Below are 23,587 nucleotides of genomic sequence, written 5' to 3' on the forward strand. Positions count from 1 at the left end.
AATGGCAGTCAGGCTACCTCTCTCGAGCACATGGAGGGCTGTGCGGCCCCCCAAAGAAATGCCACACCACACCATTACTGACCCATGCCAAACCGGTCATGCTGGAGAATGTTGCAGACAGCAGAACGTTCCCCTTGGCGTCTCCAGACTCTGTCACGTCTGTCACATGTGCTCAGTGAGACCCTGCTTTCATCTGTGAAGAGCACAGGGCGCCAGTGGCGAATTTGCCATGCTTGGTGTTCTCTGGCAAATGCCAAACGTCCTGCACGGTGTTGGGCTGTAAGCACAACCCCCAACTGTGGGCATCGGGCCCTCATACCACCCTCATGGAGTCTGTTTCTGATCGTTTGAGTAGACACATGCACATTTGTGGCTTGCTGGAGGTCATTTTGCAGGGCTCTGGCAGTGCTCCTCCTGTTCCTCCTTGCACAAAGGCAGAGGTAGCGGTCCTGCTGCTGGGTTGTTGCCCTCCTACGGCCTTCTCCATGTCTTCTGATGTACTGGCCTGTCTCCTGGTAGCGCCTCCATGCTCTGGACACTACGCTGACAGACACAGCAAACCTTCTTGCCACAGCTCGCATTGATGTGCCATCCTGGATGAGCTGCACTACCTGAGCCACTTGTGTGGGTTGTAGGGAGGTCATACAGGCACGTGGAGGCCACGCACACTACTGAGCCGCATTTTGACTTGTTTTAAGGACATTACATCAAAGTTGGATCAGCCTGTAGTGTGTTTTTCCACTTTAATTTTGAGGGTGACTCCAAATCCAGACCTCCATGGGTTAATAAATTTGATTTCCATTGATAATTTATGTGTGATTTTGTTGTCAGCACATTCAACTGTGTAAATAACAAAGTATTTAATAAGAATATTACATTCATTCAGATCTAGGATGTGTTATTTTAGTGTTCCCCTTTATTTTTTTGAGCAGTGTATATATATTTATATGTGTGTATATATATATATATATATATATATATATATATATATATACCTGGCCAATCGCCCAATGTTATCATCAGACCATAAACCCAATGGCATTTTTCATATCACCAGCCAACCCTCAGAAAAATGTGTTAAGACAGGGATGAGAAGAGACGGAGGATACTTTGAGACTCAGGAATACCATCATGGAATCTCAGGAGGTATCCTGTAGTGACTGGAGAAGTCGGTTCTTGTCTCCGCGAGCCAGTAATGTTGGGAAGCTTTTAATAAAACAACCACAAAATCTTCTCTATTGCTGTGATGAATGGTGATAGAAAATAACTTATGTAAAGCCGACATTCAGAGTGTCGACGTGGACATTGTGAATGTTGACCTCACCTCCATGTCGACATTTTGACAGTCAACATTCAGACTATATCAAAATTCTTGTGAAGCCATTCTGAGTGTATGCCCTCTCGGGCTATTTGATAAATAGAAGCCATATTCTTCTGTGTAAGTGAGGCACTGATAGAGTCAAGCATGAGCGCTAAGTAAGAGAACACTACTCCATCTACGGACAGAAATTGCTGGGCCTATTGAGGGCACTGACTAATGTCCATACAGCTTTCATTGTGATTAAGAACATTTAATCAAAACTCAAGTCAATCTCTTACCTTTCCATTGGCTCTGTTTATTTTACTCACGGTGTCAGCAATTATTATTTTATCTTCAATGGCATCACTTAGCTTCTTATATTTGGGGTTTTTGCTGATTTCCAAATAATCCCCTTGGAATGGTTGTCCAACGCTAAAATAAGACATTACAGATGAGTTGCTTATTGCATCAGAACAACTAAATTATACCCATAAATGGTAATTTATAACACTATCAGGTATTTTATGAATACAAGCGGTTTGTAAGGAATACACAGCGAAAAGTACTGTACAGTGTATTCTCCCACTCTAGTATTATCTCCAAACTACGAGCCCCATTTATCAACAATGAATAACCCCTTTAGTACTTGCTAAAGGGGTTATGTCATTCTTTCAATATTCATCAAACCCCGTACGGCTCTCGCCAGAGAGAGAGAGAGAGAGCAGTGCGGTCCCTACTGCCGGATGTCGCACATGTGCATGACTGTTCAGCCCTTCACTCCTCATTTGTACCGCAGTGATATTAAACGAAAAATGCAGCTGGTGTCATTTTTCGTTAATAATTGGGGCCCTACAGGTCTAGCAGTTCTAAATTGCCATGGTGTTGCTTTTTGTTTTACAATCCAATGATTTATGTGTTGGAATGTATCCCAAAGAACAGTCAATTAGTGACAATAGAGTTGAGTTAAACTATATATAGAGTGCATGTAAGCAGTTATTAAAATGACTGATCTGCTTAAAATCGTATATATGCCTGTTAAGGTAAGAACGCCAATGGTGAGGCATGCCTAGGGCAGCCATAGAGCTTCATCCAGCCCTGGTTAGAATACAATAAAATACAGTTTTTTTAATAGAGAAAATGGTTTCCAGATTTGCTCACTATATGTATAAATGTAAAGCTGGACAAAAAATGAAAGCTTCTAAAAGGAAGCTATTTGGCTTCTCCTGCATATAGTACTAAAGTTGACATTAGATGATGTGAACCACTGGTAGCTGTACGTGTACATGGTGCTCAACCATGAGATAGTGCAAATGTTGGTAAAGGTTCACATATTCTGAAGTGCATAGAGTCATTTGGTCAAGAAATTAAGCCCAATCGCCTACAAACTGTGGAGCTTTCCATCCTTTCAGTGTAGTGAAAATAGCAGTTATGTTTACATATGTGAGTACTGGGAGGGGCTATGATGCTAATTTGTGCCTTCTTTATGCCCCAGGCAGCTGATTGACTATACCCAGTCCTGAAGAAGAGGGAAATAATTACTTGGCTTTTGTGCTATTGTCTTATGGCCACCTAAAAAATCTGAATGTGTAACAAAATACACTCTGCATATTGGCCCTCATTCCGAGTTGTTCGCTCGTTCTTTTTCATCGCATCGCAGTGAAAATCCGCTTAGTACGCATGCGCAAAGTTCGCACTGCGACTGCGCCAAGTAACTTTACTATGAAGAAAGTATTTTTACTCATGGCTTTTTCTTCGCTCCGGCGATCGTAATGTGATTGACAGGAAATGGGTGTTACTGGGCGGAAACACGGCGTTTCAGGGGCGTGTGGCTGAAAACGCTACCGTTTCCGGAAAAAACGCAGGAGTGGCCGGGGAAACGGTGGGAGTGCCTGGGCGAACGCTGGGTGTGTTTGTGACGTCAACCAGGAACGACAAGCACTGAACTGATAGCACAGGCAGAGTAAGTCTGGAGCTACTCTGAAACTGCTAAGTAGTTAGTAATCGCAATATTGCGAATACATCGGTCGCAATTTTAAGAAGCTAAGATTCACTCCCAGTAGGCGGCGGCTTAGCGTGTGTAACTCTGCTAAATTCGCCTTGCGACCGATCAACTCGGAATGAGGGCCATTGTGACAAGGACAGCAGGATTTTCCTGTCTAAGCATGTAACAGCAGATGAACATGGATCCAGTCCAGGTTTTCTTTCAGGTCAGGAATGAAACTGCAGCCAGGCTGCTTAGTAGCACCTGTGAGCTGCCTTTAGAGGGGTGTACACACGGTGAGATAAATCTGTAAGATTTTGACTATATAGTCAAAATCTTATGAAAAATTAGTGCCTATCTCATAGTGTTAAGGGGGGTACACACGGAGAGATCCGTGCTTAAAATCTAAGCAATCTTGCTAGATTGCTTAGATTTTAAGCACGGATCTGCCGTGTGTATGCCCTCCAGCGATAGCGATGCGCGGCCCCGCGCATCGCTATCGCCGATGCTAGATTGAGCTGCATGCAGGCTCAATCTAGCGGGTCGCTCACTTCACCGTTGTGTTAAGTGAGCGGCCCCCCGTCGGCTTTCCCCCTCGCTCTGTGCTGAGCGGTCTGTGTTAAGATCGTTCAGCACACATCTCTCCCGTGAGTACCCCCCTTTAGGCAGCTTGCGATGCAGGTTCGATCTCAATGCGCGCTCCCGTGGGGTCGGTTTCCTAAGGCTAGATAGACTGTGCAGGCAAGTCAATCTTGACAATCTAGGGTACTATCTAGTACAAATTATAGTCAAAATCGTACATAGAGAAAATCTCAAGCACAGATAGTCAAAATCTGTACTATCTGTGCTCTGGGGGAATTCAAGGGAAATCGCATAGTCAAAATCAAACTTATGGCCCAAACACACGGTGAGATTCGGGCTATGCTCGATTCTCACTATGCGACAGGGGCTAGGTCGGCACATAGTCAGTATCGCAAGCACACTCATGTGCTTGCGATACTGACTATGTGCGATTTTGGCTAAGTGTCAATTTTGACTGTCTCTTCTATAGAGATAGTCAAAATTGACTTGCCTGCACAGTCTATCTATTCTTGCGATTTCAACCGCGCATCGGCATCGAATCGGGATCGCAAGGTGACTTTCACCTTGCGATCTGCACTAACATTTTCTTACGATTTTGACTATATAGTCAAAATCGTAAGAAAAAATCTCACCGTGTGTACACACCTTAGGAATGTGGTCTGTACACAGGTACAATGATCCTGATGCTGGACTAACTAGCCAAGTGATAGGCTGGGGTTTGGGGTTACGCTAAGAGCCATTGGAGACTGTACAATTGTGATTATCAAACACGTGGACTGTTATACTGAAATCTGTAACCTGCTGCAGACTGCTGCACAATATTGTGAGTGATCTAACTGCTGGAGAAAAGATTAACCTGCTGTTTGAATTGTAAATCGGTGTATGTGATCCTTGTCACAGTATATTAATGCTTCTCTTTCATTGAGACCAAACAAAAAACAAAAACAAAAAGATTGTATTTGCCTATGAGGAAAACTGGCCATCACAAGTCGGAAGAGGAAACAGGGAATTCCAAGAATGCCATTTTATTTGATGCAAAATATATAAATTAGTGCGACCATCACTGGTGAAGGCGCCCGCTATAGCTCCCCATCCAGATGTGCTGCCCATTGAGACCCTGACCATAAACTTTGCCGTCTGCACTGGAAAAGGACACAGAGGAACTGGTGTTCAGGGTGATTGACATTTCCCCTGATGGGCACTTCCTCAAGTGCAGACCCTTCCCCTCCAGGTGAGCTGAGAGCCAAGGGGGGGGGGGGGGGGGGGGGGGGGGGGGGGGGAGTACAGCGGGCGGTTTGTTGCTGCCCTGCTGCTGAGGGGCCACCACCATCTTGTCAGAAGCTTTTCTGCTCGAGAGCCACTTCATCTGTCTGGACAGTGGCGGCCAGGCAACCCACCCCCAAACCCTCATTGTGCAGGGACGAGAGGGGCACTGCCATGCTGGCTCTCGAGGCACTGTGGCGGGATACTTAACGACGTCGGATGGGCAATTTCTTGGGGGCCGCAGCAGGCCTTTTATTATTGTTTTATCTCCCTACTGGCCATTTGTCCCCTCTATCTGCTTCCACTGTTTGGTTTGGACTTTTCTTATTGCTGTACTCACCTTTATGTACACATGGTCTACCATGTTCTTATATGCCATTGTTCAGTTTGCGGTTTGCAACATTGTTATTTTTAATAAAAAAATAGGATTTTAATTACCTTTTCTCGTAGTACGTAGAGAATGCTGGTGCCCATTTAGTACCATGGAGTATAGATGGGTCCTTTGGGAGCCATGGGCCCTTTAAGAGTTCAATAGTGTGGGCTGGCCCCTCCCTCTTTGCCACTCCTACCAGACTCAGTCTAGAAACTGTGCCCGAGGAGACGGACATACTTCGAGAGAAGGAAATACACAGATAGTGGTGAGATTCACACCAGCTCACACATAATAAAAAAGGAAAGCCAATCTAACCAACTCGGAACAATTCAGCAACGGCTAAAACAACAATACTGAACCAAGTAACAATGCAGGAATATGAAGCACTGGGCGTGTGCCCAGCATCCTCCATGGACTACGAGAAAAGGATTTACCGGTAGGTAATTAAAATCCTATTTAATCTTACGTACTAGAGGATGCTGGGGTCCATTTAGTACCATGGGGATGTACCAAAGCTCCCAGTACGGGAGGGAGAGTGCTGAGGTTCCTGCAGAACAGATTGACCAAACTTTAGGTCCTCAGAGGCCAAAGTATCGTACTTGTAGAACTTAGCAAACGTGTTCGACCCTGACCAAGTAGCTGCTCGGCAAAGCTGTACAGCCGAGACACCCCGGGCAGCAACCAAGGAAGAACCCACTTTACGAGTAGAGTGGGACTTAACAGATTTTGGACACAGCAAGCCTGCCGTCGAATAAGCATGCTGGATAGTAAACCTGATCTGTCTGCTTAGAAGCAGGACACCCAATCTTGTTGGGATCATAAAGGACAAATAAAGCGTCCGGCTTCCTGTGACGAGAAGTTCTCTTCACATAAATTTTCAAAGCACTCACCACATCCAAGGACTTTGAGGTAATTGAGGAGTCAGTAGCCACTGGCACCACAATAGGTTGGTTGATATGAAAAGCTGACACAACCTTTGGAAGATACTGCTGACGCGTTCTGAGCTCAGCTCTATCTTCGTGGAAATTCAAGTAGGGGCTCTTGCATGACAATGCCCCCAATTCGGACACATCTAGCAGATGCCAATGCCAACAGTGTGACCGCCTTCAAAGTAAGAAACTTGACGTCCTCCTCCTGCAAAGGTTCGAACCAATCTGATTGCAGGAACTGCAGCACCACATTAAGATCCCAAGGTGCCGTAGGAGGCACAAAGGGTGGTTGGATGTGCAGAGGCCCTTTCAAGAATGTCTAAACCTCAGGGAGGGCTGCCAATTGTTTCTGCAAGAAAATAGACAAGACCGAAATCAGGACTTTTATGGAGCCCAAGAGTAGGCCCACATCCAGACCTGCTTGCAGAAAGAGGAGAAACCGTCCCAGTTGAAACTCCACCGTTGGAAACTTCTTGGGATTCACACCAAGACACATACTTTTTCCAAATCCGATGGTAATGTTTAGACGTAACCCCCTTCCTAGCTTGTATCAGCGTAGGAATTACCTTTTTTGGAATACCCTTCCGAGCTAAGATCTGGCGTTCAACCTCCATGAAACATAGCCGCGGTAAGTCTTGATAGGCGAACGGCCCCTGTTGCAGAAGGTTCTCGCGAAGAGGAAGAAGCCTCGGATCCTCCAGCAGTAATTTCAGAAGATCCGCGTACCAAACCCTCCTTGGCCAGTCTGGAGCAATGAGGATAACCTGAACTCTTGTACTTTTTATTAGTTTGATAATCCTTGGGATGAATGGAAGTGGAGGGAACACATACACTGACTGTTCCAGTCAGTGTATGTGTTCCCTCCACTTCCATTCATCCCAAGGATTATCAAACAGAGTTACCAGTGCGTCCATCGCCACTGCCTGTGGGTCTCTCGACCTGGAACAGTACCTCTGAAGCTTCTTGTTGAGGCGAGAGGCCATCACGTCTACCTGAGGTACACCACATCAGCTTGTCACCTCTGCTAACACCTCCGGGTGGAGGCCCCATTCTCCTGGATGGAGATCGTGTCTGCTAAGGAAGTCCGCTTCCCAGTTGTCCACTCCCGGAATGTGGATTGCTGATAGCACCACCGCGTGCTTTTCTGCTCAGAGGAGGATTCCTTTTACCTCTGACATTGCCGCTCTGCTCTTCGTTCCGCCCTGCCAGTTTATGTAGGACACTGCCATTACATTGTCCGACTGAACCTGAATGGCCTGATCTTGCAGAAGATGTGCCACATGTAGAAGGCCGCTGTATATGGCCCTTAGTTCCAGAATGTTTATCGGAAGGATGAATTCCAGACTTGACCACTTTCCTTGGAAGTTTTCCCCTTGGGTGACCGCTCCCCAACCTCTGAGATTTGCATGCATGGTTAGAAGGATCCAATTCTTAATCCCGAACCTGTGGCCCTCTAGTAGGTGAGAAGTTTGCAGCCACCAGAGGAGTGAAATTCTGGCTTTCGGTGACAGACGTATCTGCTGGTGTGATCATGACCATTTGTCTAGGAGATCCAGTTGAAAGGACCTCGCATGGAATCTTCCATACTGAAGAGCCTCTTAGGAGGCTACCATCTTCCCCAGAAGGTGAATGCACTGATGAACCAATACCCGGGCTGGCTTCAGGACATCCCATACCATTGACTGGATCACCAACGCTTTCTCTACCGGTAGAAAAACACTCTGTACTCTGTACTCGACACGAGTATCATCCCCAGGAAGGGCAGTTTCCTTGTCGGCTCCAAATGTGACTTTGGAAGGTTCAGGATCCACCCATGATCCTGGAGTAGACGAGTTGAGAGAGCAAAGCTCTGCAACAACTTCTCCCTGGAAGATGCTTTTATCAGCAGATTGTCCAGATATGGAATTGTGTTCACTCCTTGCCTGCAGAGGAGTAGCATCATCTCTGCCATGACCTTGGTGAACACCCTCAGTGCTGTGGCGAGGCCAAAAGGCAGTGCCTGGAACTGATAGTGACAATCCAGCAGCGCAATTCTTAAATAATCCTGGTGAGCTGGCCAGATCGGAATGTCCAGGGATACCAGGAATTCCCCCTCCTCCAGACCTGAGATCACCGCTCTCAGAGACTCCACCTTCAATCTGAATTCCCTCAAGTAGGGTTTCAATGACTTTAGGTTTAATATCGGCCTTACCGAACCGTCCGCTTTCGGTACCACAAACAGGTTTGAGTAATTTCCCTTGTGTATTAGGTGAGGTGGAACTGAAACAATAACATTTGTTTGGACCAATTTTCGAATGGCTTCCTGCAGGATAGCACTTGTCAGTGAAACTGGCAAGCCTGATTTGAAGAATCTGTGAGTTGGGAGTTCCTGAAACTCCAGTCTGTAGCTCTGGGTAACAATGTCTGTCACCCAGGGGTCTAGGCATGATGACGCCCAGATGTGACTAAAATGTTTTAGTCTCGCTCCCACCTGCCCGATATCCAGACTGGGATGTCCACTATCATGCTGAATATTTTGTGGACACAGAACCTGGTTTCTGTTCCTGAGAACCTGTTGGTGCAGGTTTTCTGGATTTTCCCCGACCACCCCTAAAGAAGATGGAAGGGGATTTGGATTTTTTACATTTTGCGGTCCGAAAGGACTGCAGTTTAGATGTAGGATAAGATTTCCTAGTCAGTGGTGCTGCTGAGGGGAGAAAGGTCGACTTACCCGCAGTTGCCTTGGAGATCCACGCATCCAATGTGACCCCAAACTGAGCCTGACCTGTGAAGGGTAGGTTCTCCACACTTTTCTTGGATTCTGCATCCGCAGTCCTCTGCGTGCTGAGACCGCCATGGAAGTAGCCCTTGCATTCAGCATGCCAAGGTCCTTCATGGCCTCCACCATGAAACCTGCAGAATCCTGTATGTGACGTAAAAACAAGTCAATGTCACTCCTATCCATAGTATCCAAGTCCTCTAGTAATGTGCCTGACCACTTTACTATGGCTTTAGAAATCCACGCACAAGCAATAGTGGGCTTTAAAGCCACGCCTGTAGCAGTGTATAGTGATTTGATCGTAGTCTCAATGTTGCGGTCAGCCGGCTCTTTTAAGGCAGTTGAACCAGGGACAGGTAAAACCACCTTTTTAGACAACCAAAATACAGAAGCGTCTACTATAGGAGGGTTTTCTCCATTTCTTTCTATCCTCTTCAGGGAATGGGAAAGCAATGAGAATTCTTTTAGGGATCTGGAATTTTTTCTCTGGGTTTTCCCAGGATTTTTCAAATAAAGAGTTTAACTCCATAGAAGCAGGGAAGGTAAGTGGGGATTTCCTATGTTCTGTAAAATAAGATTACTCTACTTGTTCAGGTACCTTCTCAGAAATATGTAAAACATCCCTAATAACTTCAATCATTAGCTGCACCCCTTTAGCAAGGGATACCCCCCCTTGCATATCCCCATCACCATCCCCTGTATCAGAGTCGGTATCGGTGTCAACTTGCATTATCTGGGCAATAGTACATTTTTTCGGGTATGTAGGTGGGGTATTTGAGGAAGTAATGGGAGCTGAATACTTCAAACCCTCTACAGATTTTCTCAAAAACTGCGTCTCTTTCTCATTATGTGACATCCTTGATGAAATCTGGGATATCATTCCCCTTAAAGAATCCACCCATGGATTCTGAATACACCCAGTCCTGAGTACATGGAATAGACTCCTCAGGAGAAGATACACACTCTGCAGCACATGACACAGAGCCCTTAGACATGGTAATGTGGATATATACACCTACACACATATACAGGAAAATGTCAGACACAGTTTCCCCCAGAGTACCTTCAAAGAGTCACAGAGTATAAGGAGCCAGCCACACAGTGCTCCAGTAGGCAGTTATTATGATAAAAGCCCGTCGCTGACTAACTAACCGTAATAGGTTAATTAGTACTAACTACACTCTCCCCCCCTGTCTATAACCCACTGGTACCGCAGAGGATAACTGGAGTTATGTGGGGATCAGTGCTCCCTGTCAGTGTCCTGCTTCAGTGATCTGCAGGGAGAAAATGGTGCTGGATCCGCTCTGAGGAGAATCCCTGCCCCCTGTAATGGCGTGCGGTTTCCCGCAGAATTAGATTATACTGGTCTGAGGTCTTTGATGCTAACAGCAGGATTAGCCCCTGTTAGCTATATTTACCAGTCTTAGGGTGATCGCGCTAGCCCAGGACGACCCTCAGCAGCGTCTACATATGCATGTTGCTGAGCCCTCATGGAGCGCAGGCTGTCAGAGCTGCGCTCCCACCTTTGTGCCGCCATTCCCACCGGCAACCCGTTAACCGGGCCGCCGGCGCTGTACTCACCACTCTTCTTTCTTCTGGCTCTGTTAGGGGGTGACGACCATGCTGCGGGAGTGAGCGGTCGCCTCGCGGGCTTGCGATCAGCACCCTCAGGAGCTCAGTGTCCTGTCAGCGGAGATCGAGAACCATTAACTTCGAGAGTTGGTTCCTACTCCCCCCCCCCCCCCCCCCCCCCCCACAAAGTCCCACGAAGCAGGGAAGCTGTTGCCAGCAGCCTTCCTGTACCTAACAACTCTTAGAAAAAAATAAAACTAGAAAAACTCCTAGGAGCTCCCCTAACTGTGACCGGCTACTTCAGGCACATTTTCTAAACTGAGTCTGGTAGGAGGGGCATAGAGGGAGGGGCCAGCCCACACTATTAATCTCTTAAAGTGCCAGTGGCTCCCAAAGGACCAGTCTATACCCCATGGTACTAAATGGACCCCAGCATCCTCTAGAACGTAAGAGAAACTATAATTTCTTGCAGTTTTATTTTGCTTGCTCTAGGCTGATACTGCCACTTACTGTCCTATTCTCTACTTACTGCTATGGATTGCTTATCCTGCCCACTGTGGCCTACAGTACATGTATGTAATGCGCCATAGGTAGCTGCCACGCCTGGTACTTCACAGGTGGGGTAATTAACCCATGGTATTATCCAGACAGGCTGTATCCTATTAGTCCACTGTTCAATCTATACTTGTGCCCTCTATTTTCCACGCAATACTTATTATTCACACAGGGTAAACAATTTAGTGCGCCAAACATGGCTGCCTCACCTGGTGCTCTGTGTAGAATGAAAAATGCATGGTGCTTATGTACAGTACATACAAGGTTCTTGACAAGTATTTTATCTCTCCCATTATATATAGTATCAGTTTCAGACATTCCCTGTTCTGCCCAGTGTAATCCTACACAGTGCATCTAAAATGGGTAGGCTGAGTAACCCTGCAACAGATGACCCAAAATGGCTGCTAAACCTGCTGTAGTATCTCCAAGCTCTCTGTATTTCATGAAAAGCTTTTCTGTATTTCATTTTCCTGTACTGTATTATGTTTCTGTACTATATTATATCTCATTCTGTCTGTCCTACTGGAGAAAGAGCTATATAAATATTTTTTTTTTATTAACACCAACTGGACTACTAAATGTTAACTAAAGCAAATTATCGGATTTAGTTTTCTTTGGGTAACAGCAGGGGCGGTTTAAGAGAGGAGGGTGCATGTATGCAGACTCCCTCCTCTCTGTGGCACAGTAGACTCTGTCTACCATTGTCCATAGTCTACTGCACATGTGCAGGTCTCGGGGGAACATTGCGCCCGCCACGTTGCCAGTGACTAATCTCTGTTGTGCATGTGCAAATCACCGGGAAAATTGCTGCAGCGTCTTTTTACAGGTAATTTCTGCTGCAGTGCTGACGCTGTAAGTAAACAAACATGGGTGCTGGGTGTGCAATGTGGGCCCCCTCCAAACAGCACGCATTATAGATACGCCAATGTGAACAGCAATGTCGCACCATGTTTTTATAAAGCGTCCTGTGTTCTTTGGTAGTGTGTTGGCTCATATACTGGTAAAGAAAATAAGGTTTAATAAAAATACAAACTCAATGTCTGATATTTTCTAACTATAACCATAAGTCATGTTTATCATTGCTGTCCACAGTGATAATATACTTGGAGGGGTAGCTTTATCAAAGTTTGGAGAGCGATAACGTACCAACTAATCGATGTACCTGTCATTTTTCTAACTACAGCCTTTGAAATTACAGCAGTTGATTGGCTGGTACTTTATTTCTCTACAAACTTTGATAAATCTCCTTCTTTATCTTTACCCACTACCGTTTGAAATACGAGTACTAGGTGGAAGGTTCTCTACAGATGACTACTGTAATAAAGGTAGTTACCTGGCAGGATACAAAGATTTCTTATCTTTGAAGAGTTCACTGGCTTCCAGTTTTTCATCATAAATGAACTTTTTCTGTTCTGTGAACTGGTCCCTGTACTTTTTACACTAGAAAATAGAAAAAAATCAATACAAGAATATGCTATGAATACTGTATTTACTTGAAGGAGTTATAAAGCAATTTGTTTTTAATATGTACAGCTTGTATACAACTTTATTCTACAAACATGGTACACACACCTCCCACCATCCAGATTCTGCCCAGACCCAATGTGTCCCTGGGATGCAGTTCATTTACCAGTTATCGGGTTCCCGGCGGCCAGGAGACCGACAACTGAATCCAGACAGCCGGCAAAATGCTGCAGGTCGGAATCCTGACCAAAGCCCCAAATTCCCACTCGGGTGGTGGTCCATGCCACCACCTGAGGTGGAATATAATAGGGTGTGAATCGTGGCGAGCATAGCGAGGATTCTGGCTCCAGGGTCCTGACCACCGGTATTATATACCGGACCTGTGTGTCCCTGCAGATGGAGGCCATCACACAAGGCAGCAGCTCAGACTGTTATGTTGAATGCATCAATGTAACATCTTAGAATTGAGTTTTCACTTGTCCCACCTGAATGTGGTTTATATGGTCTGCAGTCACTATGTCTCCTTTTAAGATGTGACATTATTATAATTTCAGTAATGGCAACGGTGTTTACATTAGTTATTTACATTATTTAGCAATAAATTACACTGGAAAATTCCAATTCACCAAAATTTGCTAGTGACAGTTTCACAGTTTCGGATTCAGTCATTAAGAATAGCAGCTTAACATTAATATTTATTAAGCAGTTTGTATGTATTATAGTAATCTGCCATCATTCTTTAGGAGGAGGCAGCGTCTACTACTTATAAATAGATACAATCACTTACTGTATGTGACTAGTTTTTAGAATACATATACTTTAGAAAAATGATAGCAACATCTCATTAAGAATATATAAAATATTTCAGCAAAATATGTATACGAATAGGCACAGCGGATAAATGATGAAATATTCACAGAAATTTAATAAAAAGTTACAATTTGTATGGAGTGGGTAAAGAATGCCAATGGTTTATTATTGCAAGCAGCATTAATTCCACAAGTTCACATCAGCTGTAAAACGACAGGAAGTTTATAATGAGCACAGTGATGGAATTTTGCCATTTCCTCTATAAAAGAATTTCTTCCCATCCCCCGCCCATTTCAACAGAGCAGCAATTATTGTAAATAAGAACAGCAAGGTTTATACAGTCATCCCAGGCTGATTTCTTATGGTGCATTGTTTCATTAAATGTCATTCTACAAAAAGCACAATACATGGCATGACTGTATGTGCTCGCATTTCTTAGCAGAGTACACAATTGTAGATTTTGCAAAGATCGTGCATACAATACCACCCATGAGATGATTGTGCACGGTTCCAATAATAGCAGAGAAAATTTGCTACAGTGAAAAAAAGCAAAGTATCATTCATTTTGCTTCACTAAGCTAATAGCAGAGACCTGCAAAGAGGGGTGTTCGTAGGCAGCCACTCTCACATCTCTGATGCACCAACACCCACTCACTCCACCCCCCCACCCCCCATCTATAGTATAGGAGGGGGGCAACTGGGGGGGTGTAAGTGAAGTAGGGGGAACCTGTGCTGGTCCTGTACTTATGGATCAGCAAGCTCTTTATGCTTAACTCGACCTGAGTCTAGCTAAAGACTGCAGTGTGGTCTCTCTCATTATATTATTTTTGAGTGCACACAGAATGATATGTGACCCTTGTATGAGTGTAGATGTATGCAAACCATCTGTTACATGTTGTAAACACTTCGTATTCTAAAGTGGTTTTATGGCATAACTAATTGGGGCGCTGGGCTGTGACATCACAGCCCAGCATCAAACTTTCTGCTTCTGCCCATTACTAACACAGAGGGGCAGCAGTCAAGCAGCTCCACAAATAAGAAGCTTCTGGTTACAATTCCTCCATGTTAGCAGTCATGGAGGAATTGTAGCCAATTCTGTATCATATGGCGGTCACATGGGGGTGCCATGGAATACATAAAAACCTAGTAAGTGAAATTACGTAACTTATTCAGTGTTTTATGTGCCCACTAAACGCTAACACACCCTAAGCAAAAACCTAGGTACCACACAATGATGGCTCTTACCCTACATAGGTTCCATGCTATATATCATATTTTATCCCTGGCAAATACATACAAGGGAACACCATTTTTAATTAACTACTCAAGTCCACAATGCATCATGTAATAAAGAAACAGGGCCAGTGGCAGAAGTTCTTTAAAATGCACTTTTGAGGCTGTTTGGTGACAGCACATATTATTATTATTAATTAATTTATTTATTAAGTATGTACTTTTTACTTTATTTTTCCTGCAGCATAACATATAAAAAAAAATGACAAGCAAGAGAAATACTGGCCTCCTGTATTGGCAGTACGTGCTCAAGGATTGCATTCGTCAGCAGTATCATATCTCCCTCGTGTATCCTTATTGGCCTCACCAGGCAGCATAAGACTCCTGGAAATCATTGTATGGCTTGCATACTTCTTTTACTATCCAATATTGCTAAGCAAAATCTTCCTAAGATTTCCTAAACACAAATAAACTGGAGATTTTAGAGCCAGATAATTACAGCTTTCAGCTAACTTAAAAGCGTACCCTCCACAGATGGAAAATCCTCTTCATTTCCTTGTGTGTTGTATCCAAGAAGAGGTAAGGTCTTGCTGGCCAGTTGTTGTCTACGGGTGATACGGAAGGAACCTTATTCTTCATTTCCAAAAAGTACTTTTGCATCTGTGGTAAAGTTAAATAAATTACGCATTTTATAACACCAATATAAATTAGATCAACTTAGGGGTATAAGCAATTGCGGTCGAATTCCCGAAATTGTCGAATTTCGGGAATTTTTCGCCCCCCAAAAAAATCGTCAATGCAATTCAGTGCTTTCCGTCCAAAAAACGGACTTTCAAAATTCGACTTTTTGAAATTCGACTTTTGTCAAATTCGACTTTTCTGCAATGATACAAGTGCTGCAATTCGACCAAAGTGTATTCAATTGAAGTTTGGAAATTCGACAACAGTGCTTTTAGACAGTAAATTCGACATTTTCAATCCGCCACACTTTGGTGGGTGAAACTAATAAAAAAAAAATTAAAACATGTTTTTTTGTGTGTTTTTTTTATTGATAATAGCATATCTATTTATATTAGAAGGGATTAGGTACTTGGTTTGTCTTTTTTGGAGGCACAAGTATTATTTATATATTTTTTTAAATAATATATATATATATATATTTTTTTTTAGATGGAATGGTAAAATTCAGAAAAAAAATGGCGTGGGGTCTCCCCTCCAAAGCATAACCAGCCTCGGGCTCTTCGAGCTGGTCCTGGTTCTAAAAATGCGGGGGGGGGGGGGGGGAATTGACAGGGGATCCCCCGTATTTTTAAAACCAGCACCGGGCTCTGCGCCTGGTGCTGGTGCAAAAAAATACGGGGGACAAAAAGAGTAGGGGTCCCCCGTATTTTATACACCAGCATCGGGCTCCACTAGCTGGACAGATAATGCCACAGCCGGGGGTCACTTTTATACAGTGCCTTGCGGCCGTGGCATTAAATATCCAACTAGTCACCCCTGGCCGGGGTACCCTGGGGGAGTGGGGACCCCTTCAATCAAGGGGTCCCCCCCCAGCCACCCAAGGGCCAGGGGTAAAGCCCGAGGCTGTCCCCCCATCCAAGGGCTGCGGATGGGGGGATGATAGCCTTGTCAAAATAGAAAGAATATTGTTTTTTCCAGTAGTACTACAAGTCCCAGCAAGCCTCCCCCGCAAGCTGGTACTTTGAGAACCACAAGTATCAGCATGCGGGAGAAAAACGGGCCCGCTGGTACCTGTAGTACTACTGGGGAAAAAATACCCAAATAAAAACAGGAGACACACACCGTGACAAGTACAACTTTATTACACACTGCCGACACACACATACTTACCTATGTTGACACGAAGCAGTCAGTCCTCTTCTCCAAGTAGAATCCACGGGTACCTGAAAATAAAAGATAATTATACTCACCTCAATCCAGTGTCCAGATATAAATCCTCGTACTTGGCAAAACAAATAAACGAACACCCGTACCATGCCGGACTGAAAGGGGTCCCATGTTGACACATGAGACCCCTTTCCACGAATGCAGACACCCCCGTGACAGCTGTCACAGAAGTGTCTCTTCAGCCAATCAGCGAGTGCAACGTCCTTGCACTCTGCTGATTGGCTCTGTGTGCGTCTGACCTCAGACAGCGCATCGCAAAGCCTCTCCATTATTTTCAATGGTGGGAACTTTGCGTCAGCGGTGAGGTCACCCGCGGTGGTTAACCCCACCGCTACCCGCAAAGTTCCCACCATTGAAAGTAATGGAGAGGCTTTGCGATGCGCTGTCTGAGGTCACACGCGCACAGCCAATCAGGTGAGCGCCACGGAAGTAGCGCTTCCTGATTGGCTGAAGGGACCTCAGTGGCAGGAGTCACGTGGTGTCCCGGCATTCGGGGAAAGGGGTCTGATGTGTAAACATGGGACCCCTTTCAGTCCGGCATGGTACGGGTGTTCGTTTTATTTTTTTAACAAGTACGTGGATTATCTCCCGTACACTGGATTGAGGTGAGTCTAATTTTTTTCACAGGTACCTCGGATCGTCGGAGACTGTGGCAGTCGGCGTGTCAACATAGGTAAGTATGTGTGTCGGCAGTGTGTAATAAAGTTGTACTTGTCACGGTGTGTGTCTCCTGTTTTTATTTGGGTATTTTTTTTCCAGTAGTACTACAGGTACCAGCGGGCCCGTTTTTCTCCCGCATGCTGGTACTTGTGGTTCTCCAAGTACCAGCTTGCGGGGGAGGCTTGCTGGGACATGTAGTACTGTTGTAAAAAACAATATTCTGTCATTTTACTCAAGGCTATCAGCCTCCCATCCGCAGCCCTTGGATGGGAGGGGGGGGGGGGGGGGGGACGACAGCTTTGGGCTTCACCCCTGGCCCTTGGGTGGCTGGGGGGGGACCCCTTGATTGAAGGGGTCCCCACTCCCCCAGGGTACCCCGGCCAGGGGTGACTATTTGGATATTTAATGCCACGGCCGCAAGGCACTGTATAAAAGTGACCCCCGGCTGTGGCATTATCTGTCCAGCTAGTGGAGCCCGATGCTGGTGTATAAAATACGGGGGACCCCTACTCTTTTTGTCCCCCATATTTTTTGCACCAGGCGCAGAGCCCGGTGCTGGTTTTAAAAATACGGGGGATCCCCTGTCAATTTTCCCCCCGCATTTTTAGAACCAGGACCAGCTCGAAGAGCCCGAGGCTGGTTATGCTTTGGAGGGGGGACCCCACGCCATTTATTTCCGTGTTTTTCCCCGTTTTTTTAAATCGCGGCAAATCGGCCGTTTTTCACCCGCGGGACTGTCGAATCCGTTTTTTCATTGAATATGGTGAATTCCGGAAGCCACCTGCCGGAATTCACCTGTCGAATTGTGTTGAATTAAAAAACGGCGATAATTTGCCGCTAATTGTATATACCCCTTAATATCTTATAAGTATTTAACAGTTTGATAGCATCTGATTATAAGCTAATGTACAACAGCTAAAAACATGTGACCACTTAATACAATTACAGCTCAATTAAAGTTTAAATTTGTTTATATTTGACACCACTACCTAACATAAGTGACTTAACTCTTCTAAGGTCTTGTGTCACAAGATGACCTGATGGGGAATGTTTACCTATGGTAACAATGAACTCATGTCCATAAAATGATTTGATAGTATTTACTATAACTGTCAATGTACTGTATATCAATCACTAAGGTTACTCTCTGTATTGAATATCTGTCCATAGGGTGCTCTATGTAATGAAAATCTCTAAATGTGTTGCTCTCTGCATTGTATATTGGTCACTGAGATCACTTGTATTGTGTGGTAGACACTAGGATGCTCTTTCTATTCAAAATCTGTCACTATATTACTTGGGCACAGGGGTGCTCTCTGTATTGTATGGCGGTCACATGGATGATCTCCGTATCATATGGCGGTCACATGGATGATCTCTGTATTGTATTGTAGTCATGTGGATGCTTTCTATATGCAATTGTGGCTTTTGTCCATCTGCAAAGCTATATATAATAATGTTCAATTGAGATTATTATTACCTATGTTCAGATGAAAAGTATATTGCACTTACTATTCTCTGTATTGTGAAAGCATAAATCTTCTTTCCAGCATTTGCACGGAAAAACTTTCTGTATTCTCTACGTACCTAAAAATGGGACAAATAAGAAAGGTTAATGCAGGATTAATTTGATTATAAGGAACCAGGCACTAGTTAAGAGGGCAGCTGCAGGTAGAGTACATTGACGACAATTCAGTCTTCCTAAAAATTAGAAAAAGATCAAAAGAACACAAATATGTTAGTTGCAATTTACAAAGTTGTACAGCTGGGACACATATTGCATTTGTCACATAGAAAAACATGAAAACAATACATATGACATCATGAAATTGAACACTGTGGAAAGTAAAAACAAACTAGAAGGAAATGAATGTAAATCTATGGCTGCAATTAAGTGTTGCTTAAAGAAGGAAAACAAAGAAATTAGATGCCTGAATCAAACCACCAATCTTAAAATGTAATGTTTGCAACTGTGTAGACTAGCTGTACCTAAATGTATTTTGTGATTTAGTTTTTCCATAAGTTCTGCCAAAATAGAAATAACCAGGAAAGAATGGTAAACTGGTATAGAAAGAGGGATGGAAATTAGATATTAAAAATGATTAGGAAACTTAGACGAAGGCAGATGGTGAGGCAAGTACTATACATTACATCATGTGTAATCTGCTCCCAGGCATATATGTAATGTTAATGCTGAGATTCAGGAACTAGCAACAATTTTAGGAAAAATCAGACTAGCTCTGGAGGTGCGAGATAAAAACGCAGTGATTCCCATTTTCTGTCCCGCAATTGAACACCAAAACCCCGCAGCTGCGGGAAAAACCCTGTGCCACAGTGGGGTTTTTTTTCAATTTCCCACGGGCAATTAGATTCCCCCATTATCTGTCATTATTGTTGTACTGATTTCAGTAGGGATACAATATTGACCCAAAAGAGAGCATGTACCTTGCCTTGAGAAGAGAGAGACATTAAAGTTATAGCACACAGTCGTAGTATGTATTTGACAGTAGTACTTTAAGCAAACAAAAAAGCCCTATAATGCTTCTCTCTCATCTCCAGTATATGGCATGCTGCAATAAAAAAAACTTTTCCATTGATTTCTTTAATTCTAAGACGGATGTGAAACATTTTAAGGAATATATATTAAAGTCTACTTTTATGCATCTTTATTATGACACGATTACTCAAGCACTTATTCTATGTTGTAGGTTAAGGCAAGATGAATACAGACTGCCAATTGAATACCTGTTTTGGAGTTTTCCATCTTTGTATAACAGTAATATATCATAGTTTTACATTTTAAATTAAAGTGGAATTCTCCTTTAAACAAACACATGAAAATCCTAAGCTTGATACTGATTATTTATTTCAAATAAAATATTCGAAACATAAAAGGTACAAAAATACATTGCTTATGTAAATGAATACAATGAAGTAAACTAGTAACCACTGTGGGGTCTGTACACGAAGGGACCATCTGATCATTTTCTCAAGCTCAGAGGAATGGCCACCATGGTCTGACGCAAATCACCCTGATTGGCTATTCATGGTTCCTGTTGTGACTCTGATAGGAGTACAGGGAGTCCTATGTGATCCTATTTCTGTTTTTCCCATTTTTTTATTTTTGGATTGCAGATGTTTAATTAAAATAGGAATAAAGAACTGGGGAGTATTTATTTCTAAAAATGGTTATTTTCTACAGCACCTGTGTGTTACTTACAGATATTTCAGTGTATGTAACTACAAGTTCCTGCAGACCCTGGCTGCGTAGGTATGCTGCCCAACAAGCACCAGTATGCTTTAGTTCTGCAAGAGCCAGAATGCCCAAGGAAAGGCTGTTTTGGCTTGTTGGGACTTGTAGTTCCATACACTAAACTAATTATTATCTGTCATAATTCAATACACTTATCACTATCACCTCAAGAGAGTTAGGAAAGAGTCCTAGTGCTATTCAGCATAGGGCTGGTTTTCACTAGGGGGAGGAAACTGGGTGTTTTTTTTATTATGTAGGTCTAATTCCCCTAAGAATTCATACCCAGGTCGATCAGGCTCTGTACTGGGTCACAATATGTCAGGAGGAACTCACACTGCAAGTCTCCCCGTTATAGAGTAACCAGCCCAGCCTGGTATAATGTGCGCCTTTTTCTGGCACTCTAAACTCTTTGGCCTCCCACACGCACGCTGAACAGGTAACCAGTCCAGAATATAACTGCTGGGGTTTACTTATTTATTTACAGCGGTAAAGATATGTGGTGATGGTGATCTTCACACCAGGTCTCGGGCAGCCAACGATAGCTGGCATACCTAGAGATGTGGGTTACTCAGAATGGGCTGCATGCTCTTCAAGTACATCAGTTGTGCCTGCACAGTGGAGGATGTAATTTCATATTATTTATTTGTTTGTTTGCTTAGTTTTATCTACAGTATATGTAAAACGAGTCATATATAAACTTCCAATGCCTAGTTTCTGTATTTCTGTAGAATTAATATTTAAGATGATTGTTTGATTGATTGTTCCTTTTTGTTTCTTCTTTAGTAGCTAATGCGATAAAAAATGGTTCATTTTCATAAGTTCAATCAGCAACCTCAACATCTGAGATATGCAACGCATCTGTAGACTGACCAGTAACATTTGCACCATGTTAGTAAGTATGGAAGAAAAACAGCAAGCTGCTAAAAGACAGACAGGAAACAGACAATCACAAAGATTGTGGTTAGTAATAAATTGATTTCACATTATAGAGAAAGTACCTTTAGTCCAAGCCAGTAAGCCCAAATGACTGCAACAGCATGCTTACGCCTAGCCTCCTCCTTCAAGCGTTTCAATTCCCTTCGAGCCTAAAACGTTTAGATATTGAATGGAAACATAGCTGGATGCAGAAAGCATAATCACCAGAAGAGAACTTGCTCAAATCAGAGAACACTTGAGACTGGTGCAGAAGAACGGACACAGATAAATCTTTATGCCTGTTTTGAGAGCAACATGCATCAGTAAAGTGCTGCAATTGTGCCACAGGATAACCGGGAAGAACAGGATAGTGTGAAGCTGAAATAATTTACTGACTGAATGCGATAACGGGACTACATTTTTCGAAACAAATAACTTTTCTTTGTTATTTTATGGAAACAACAGATCAATGCTCTGCTATGTGCAAGCATCTAGTAATACATTGACAATGCTGGCCTCATACAAAATAGCCAAACTAGCACAGCTATGGTACAGTAAGTCAGTGCTTTCCAAATACAGTCACCAGGGACCCCTAACAGTGACAATTTCCATACTATGTGCTGGAGAACTGCTGTATTTTGTACTGCCTGACACAACTGAAAAGATCCACAAGTGGTAATTAATTATTTCACTTGTGATTCTGTGAGAACTGGAAATTGTGACCTTATGGTTGAGTCCTACCTGTGTTCACGTATTTACTGTATGCTTTTATATACTTTGTAATAATTAAATAAAGACTAAAGCAACTTGCACTGCACAGCGTAACTCATATTAAAACAATAAAAGAATAAAAAAAATTCTGTCATTTTAGAGATTGTGCCAACTGATTTGTTTTTAGGCTGGGATGGAAATGGAAACGAGTGGACGCAATATTAGAGAATGGAGTAGGCAGTGCTCCTGTGACAGGATGGGCTATTCCTGGGCTATATACATGGCTAGATACAGCTTTGCACTGGTGGTGATAAGAGCTGATAACAGTTGTCTTTTGTTTATTTCTATTCATATAGGCCATTAATTTTGCCACACAGCTATTACCATGTATAATATAGGCAGCACGGGCATATTTTTTTTTCGTTTCCAAATGTTGCCTGTTGCTGTCATGGCTGCTGTGAATAAATACTATATAAAGCCTATTTGGGTGTAGATCACAAGCAAGCCCTGCTCTAGATTGTGCCCTCTGTATATAGAGGCAAGTGCATTTTAGCTGCATATATGGTAGTTTAGGGACATGCAGAGATTTAGGATCATTTCATGCTGGGCCCCATGCCTAAATGTTTTGATAAAATTATTAACACCCCCATACTTTTTATTTGCTATATACACACACAGTTTTTCAGTAGCGGTGATAAGTGCCAATAACTGACTGTTTTGCAATCCTGTAGTATGCCTGTCCCTTGCTGTAATAGTTCAGAACTTGGGCAGCAGTAGATGCATGATAATGGCATTGGGCAGAACTTGCGACAAACACTATGAGAGTCTTGTCAGAAATACCAATCTGGGTACTTACATTCTAAATGTCCCCCATTTTTGCAGTGTGTGAAAGCTCCATTAACATGGTTTTGATTTGGAGCTAGCATCTACAGTATGCTTCAGATTAGAAGTTACTGCTTGGTAATGATCTGTAGCTACAAAAACACAGCTATCCAGACAGATCTACACATGAGGTATGAAGCTTCACCGGCTCAGCAGCAAAGTGTCCATAGAAAGGTAAACGTAACATGTTTACCTTTCTATGGACACTTTGCTGCTGAGCCGGTGAAGCTTCATACCTCATTATGTAAAATGTATTGTATAGCTTACAAAATGCAAATTCCAGAGTAAAACCAATTCTGTGGTGCCACACGGGAACCTATCCTGCAGGTCTAGAGGACATGACATGGGTCATTTACGACAATATTAAAAATTTTAATTAATGAAAAGTGTTTTTCACCCTTTAACCTTATTAGATTTATATTGTTTGTGAGTGTCCAG

At 43.4% G+C, this 23,587-nt stretch overlaps 1 protein-coding gene and 1 long non-coding RNA gene across 7 annotated transcripts in view; one reads left to right on the top strand and one right to left on the bottom strand.

Moving 5' to 3' along the window:
- Positions 1-21,642, top strand: part of LOC134945098 (uncharacterized) — a 224,914-nt gene extending 203,272 nt beyond the window's left edge. For all 3 annotated transcript variants that reach the window (XR_010182042.1, XR_010182043.1, XR_010182041.1), the window contains one exon: positions 21,425-21,642. This is a non-coding gene — a long non-coding RNA (uncharacterized LOC134945098). The remainder of the gene's footprint in view (positions 1-21,424) is intronic.
- Positions 1-23,587, bottom strand: part of MYO1B (myosin IB) — a 518,726-nt gene that overhangs the window by 45,823 nt on the left and 449,316 nt on the right. For 3 of the 4 annotated variants that reach the window (XM_063934153.1, XM_063934155.1, XM_063934154.1), the window contains 5 exons: positions 21,640-21,726; positions 18,901-18,975; positions 15,346-15,480; positions 12,647-12,753; positions 1,600-1,732 (listed from right to left, as the gene is read on the bottom strand). In XM_063934153.1, the coding sequence (XP_063790223.1) occupies positions 1,600-1,732; positions 12,647-12,753; positions 15,346-15,480; positions 18,901-18,975; positions 21,640-21,726 (537 nt within the window). The remainder of the gene's footprint in view (positions 1-1,599; positions 1,733-12,646; positions 12,754-15,345; positions 15,481-18,900; positions 18,976-21,639; positions 21,727-23,587) is intronic. The other variant, XM_063934156.1, reaches the window with a different exon arrangement.

This window comes from Pseudophryne corroboree, chromosome 7 (genome assembly GCF_028390025.1).
Source record: "Pseudophryne corroboree isolate aPseCor3 chromosome 7, aPseCor3.hap2, whole genome shotgun sequence".
Taxonomy (NCBI): domain Eukaryota; kingdom Metazoa; phylum Chordata; class Amphibia; order Anura; family Myobatrachidae; genus Pseudophryne; species Pseudophryne corroboree.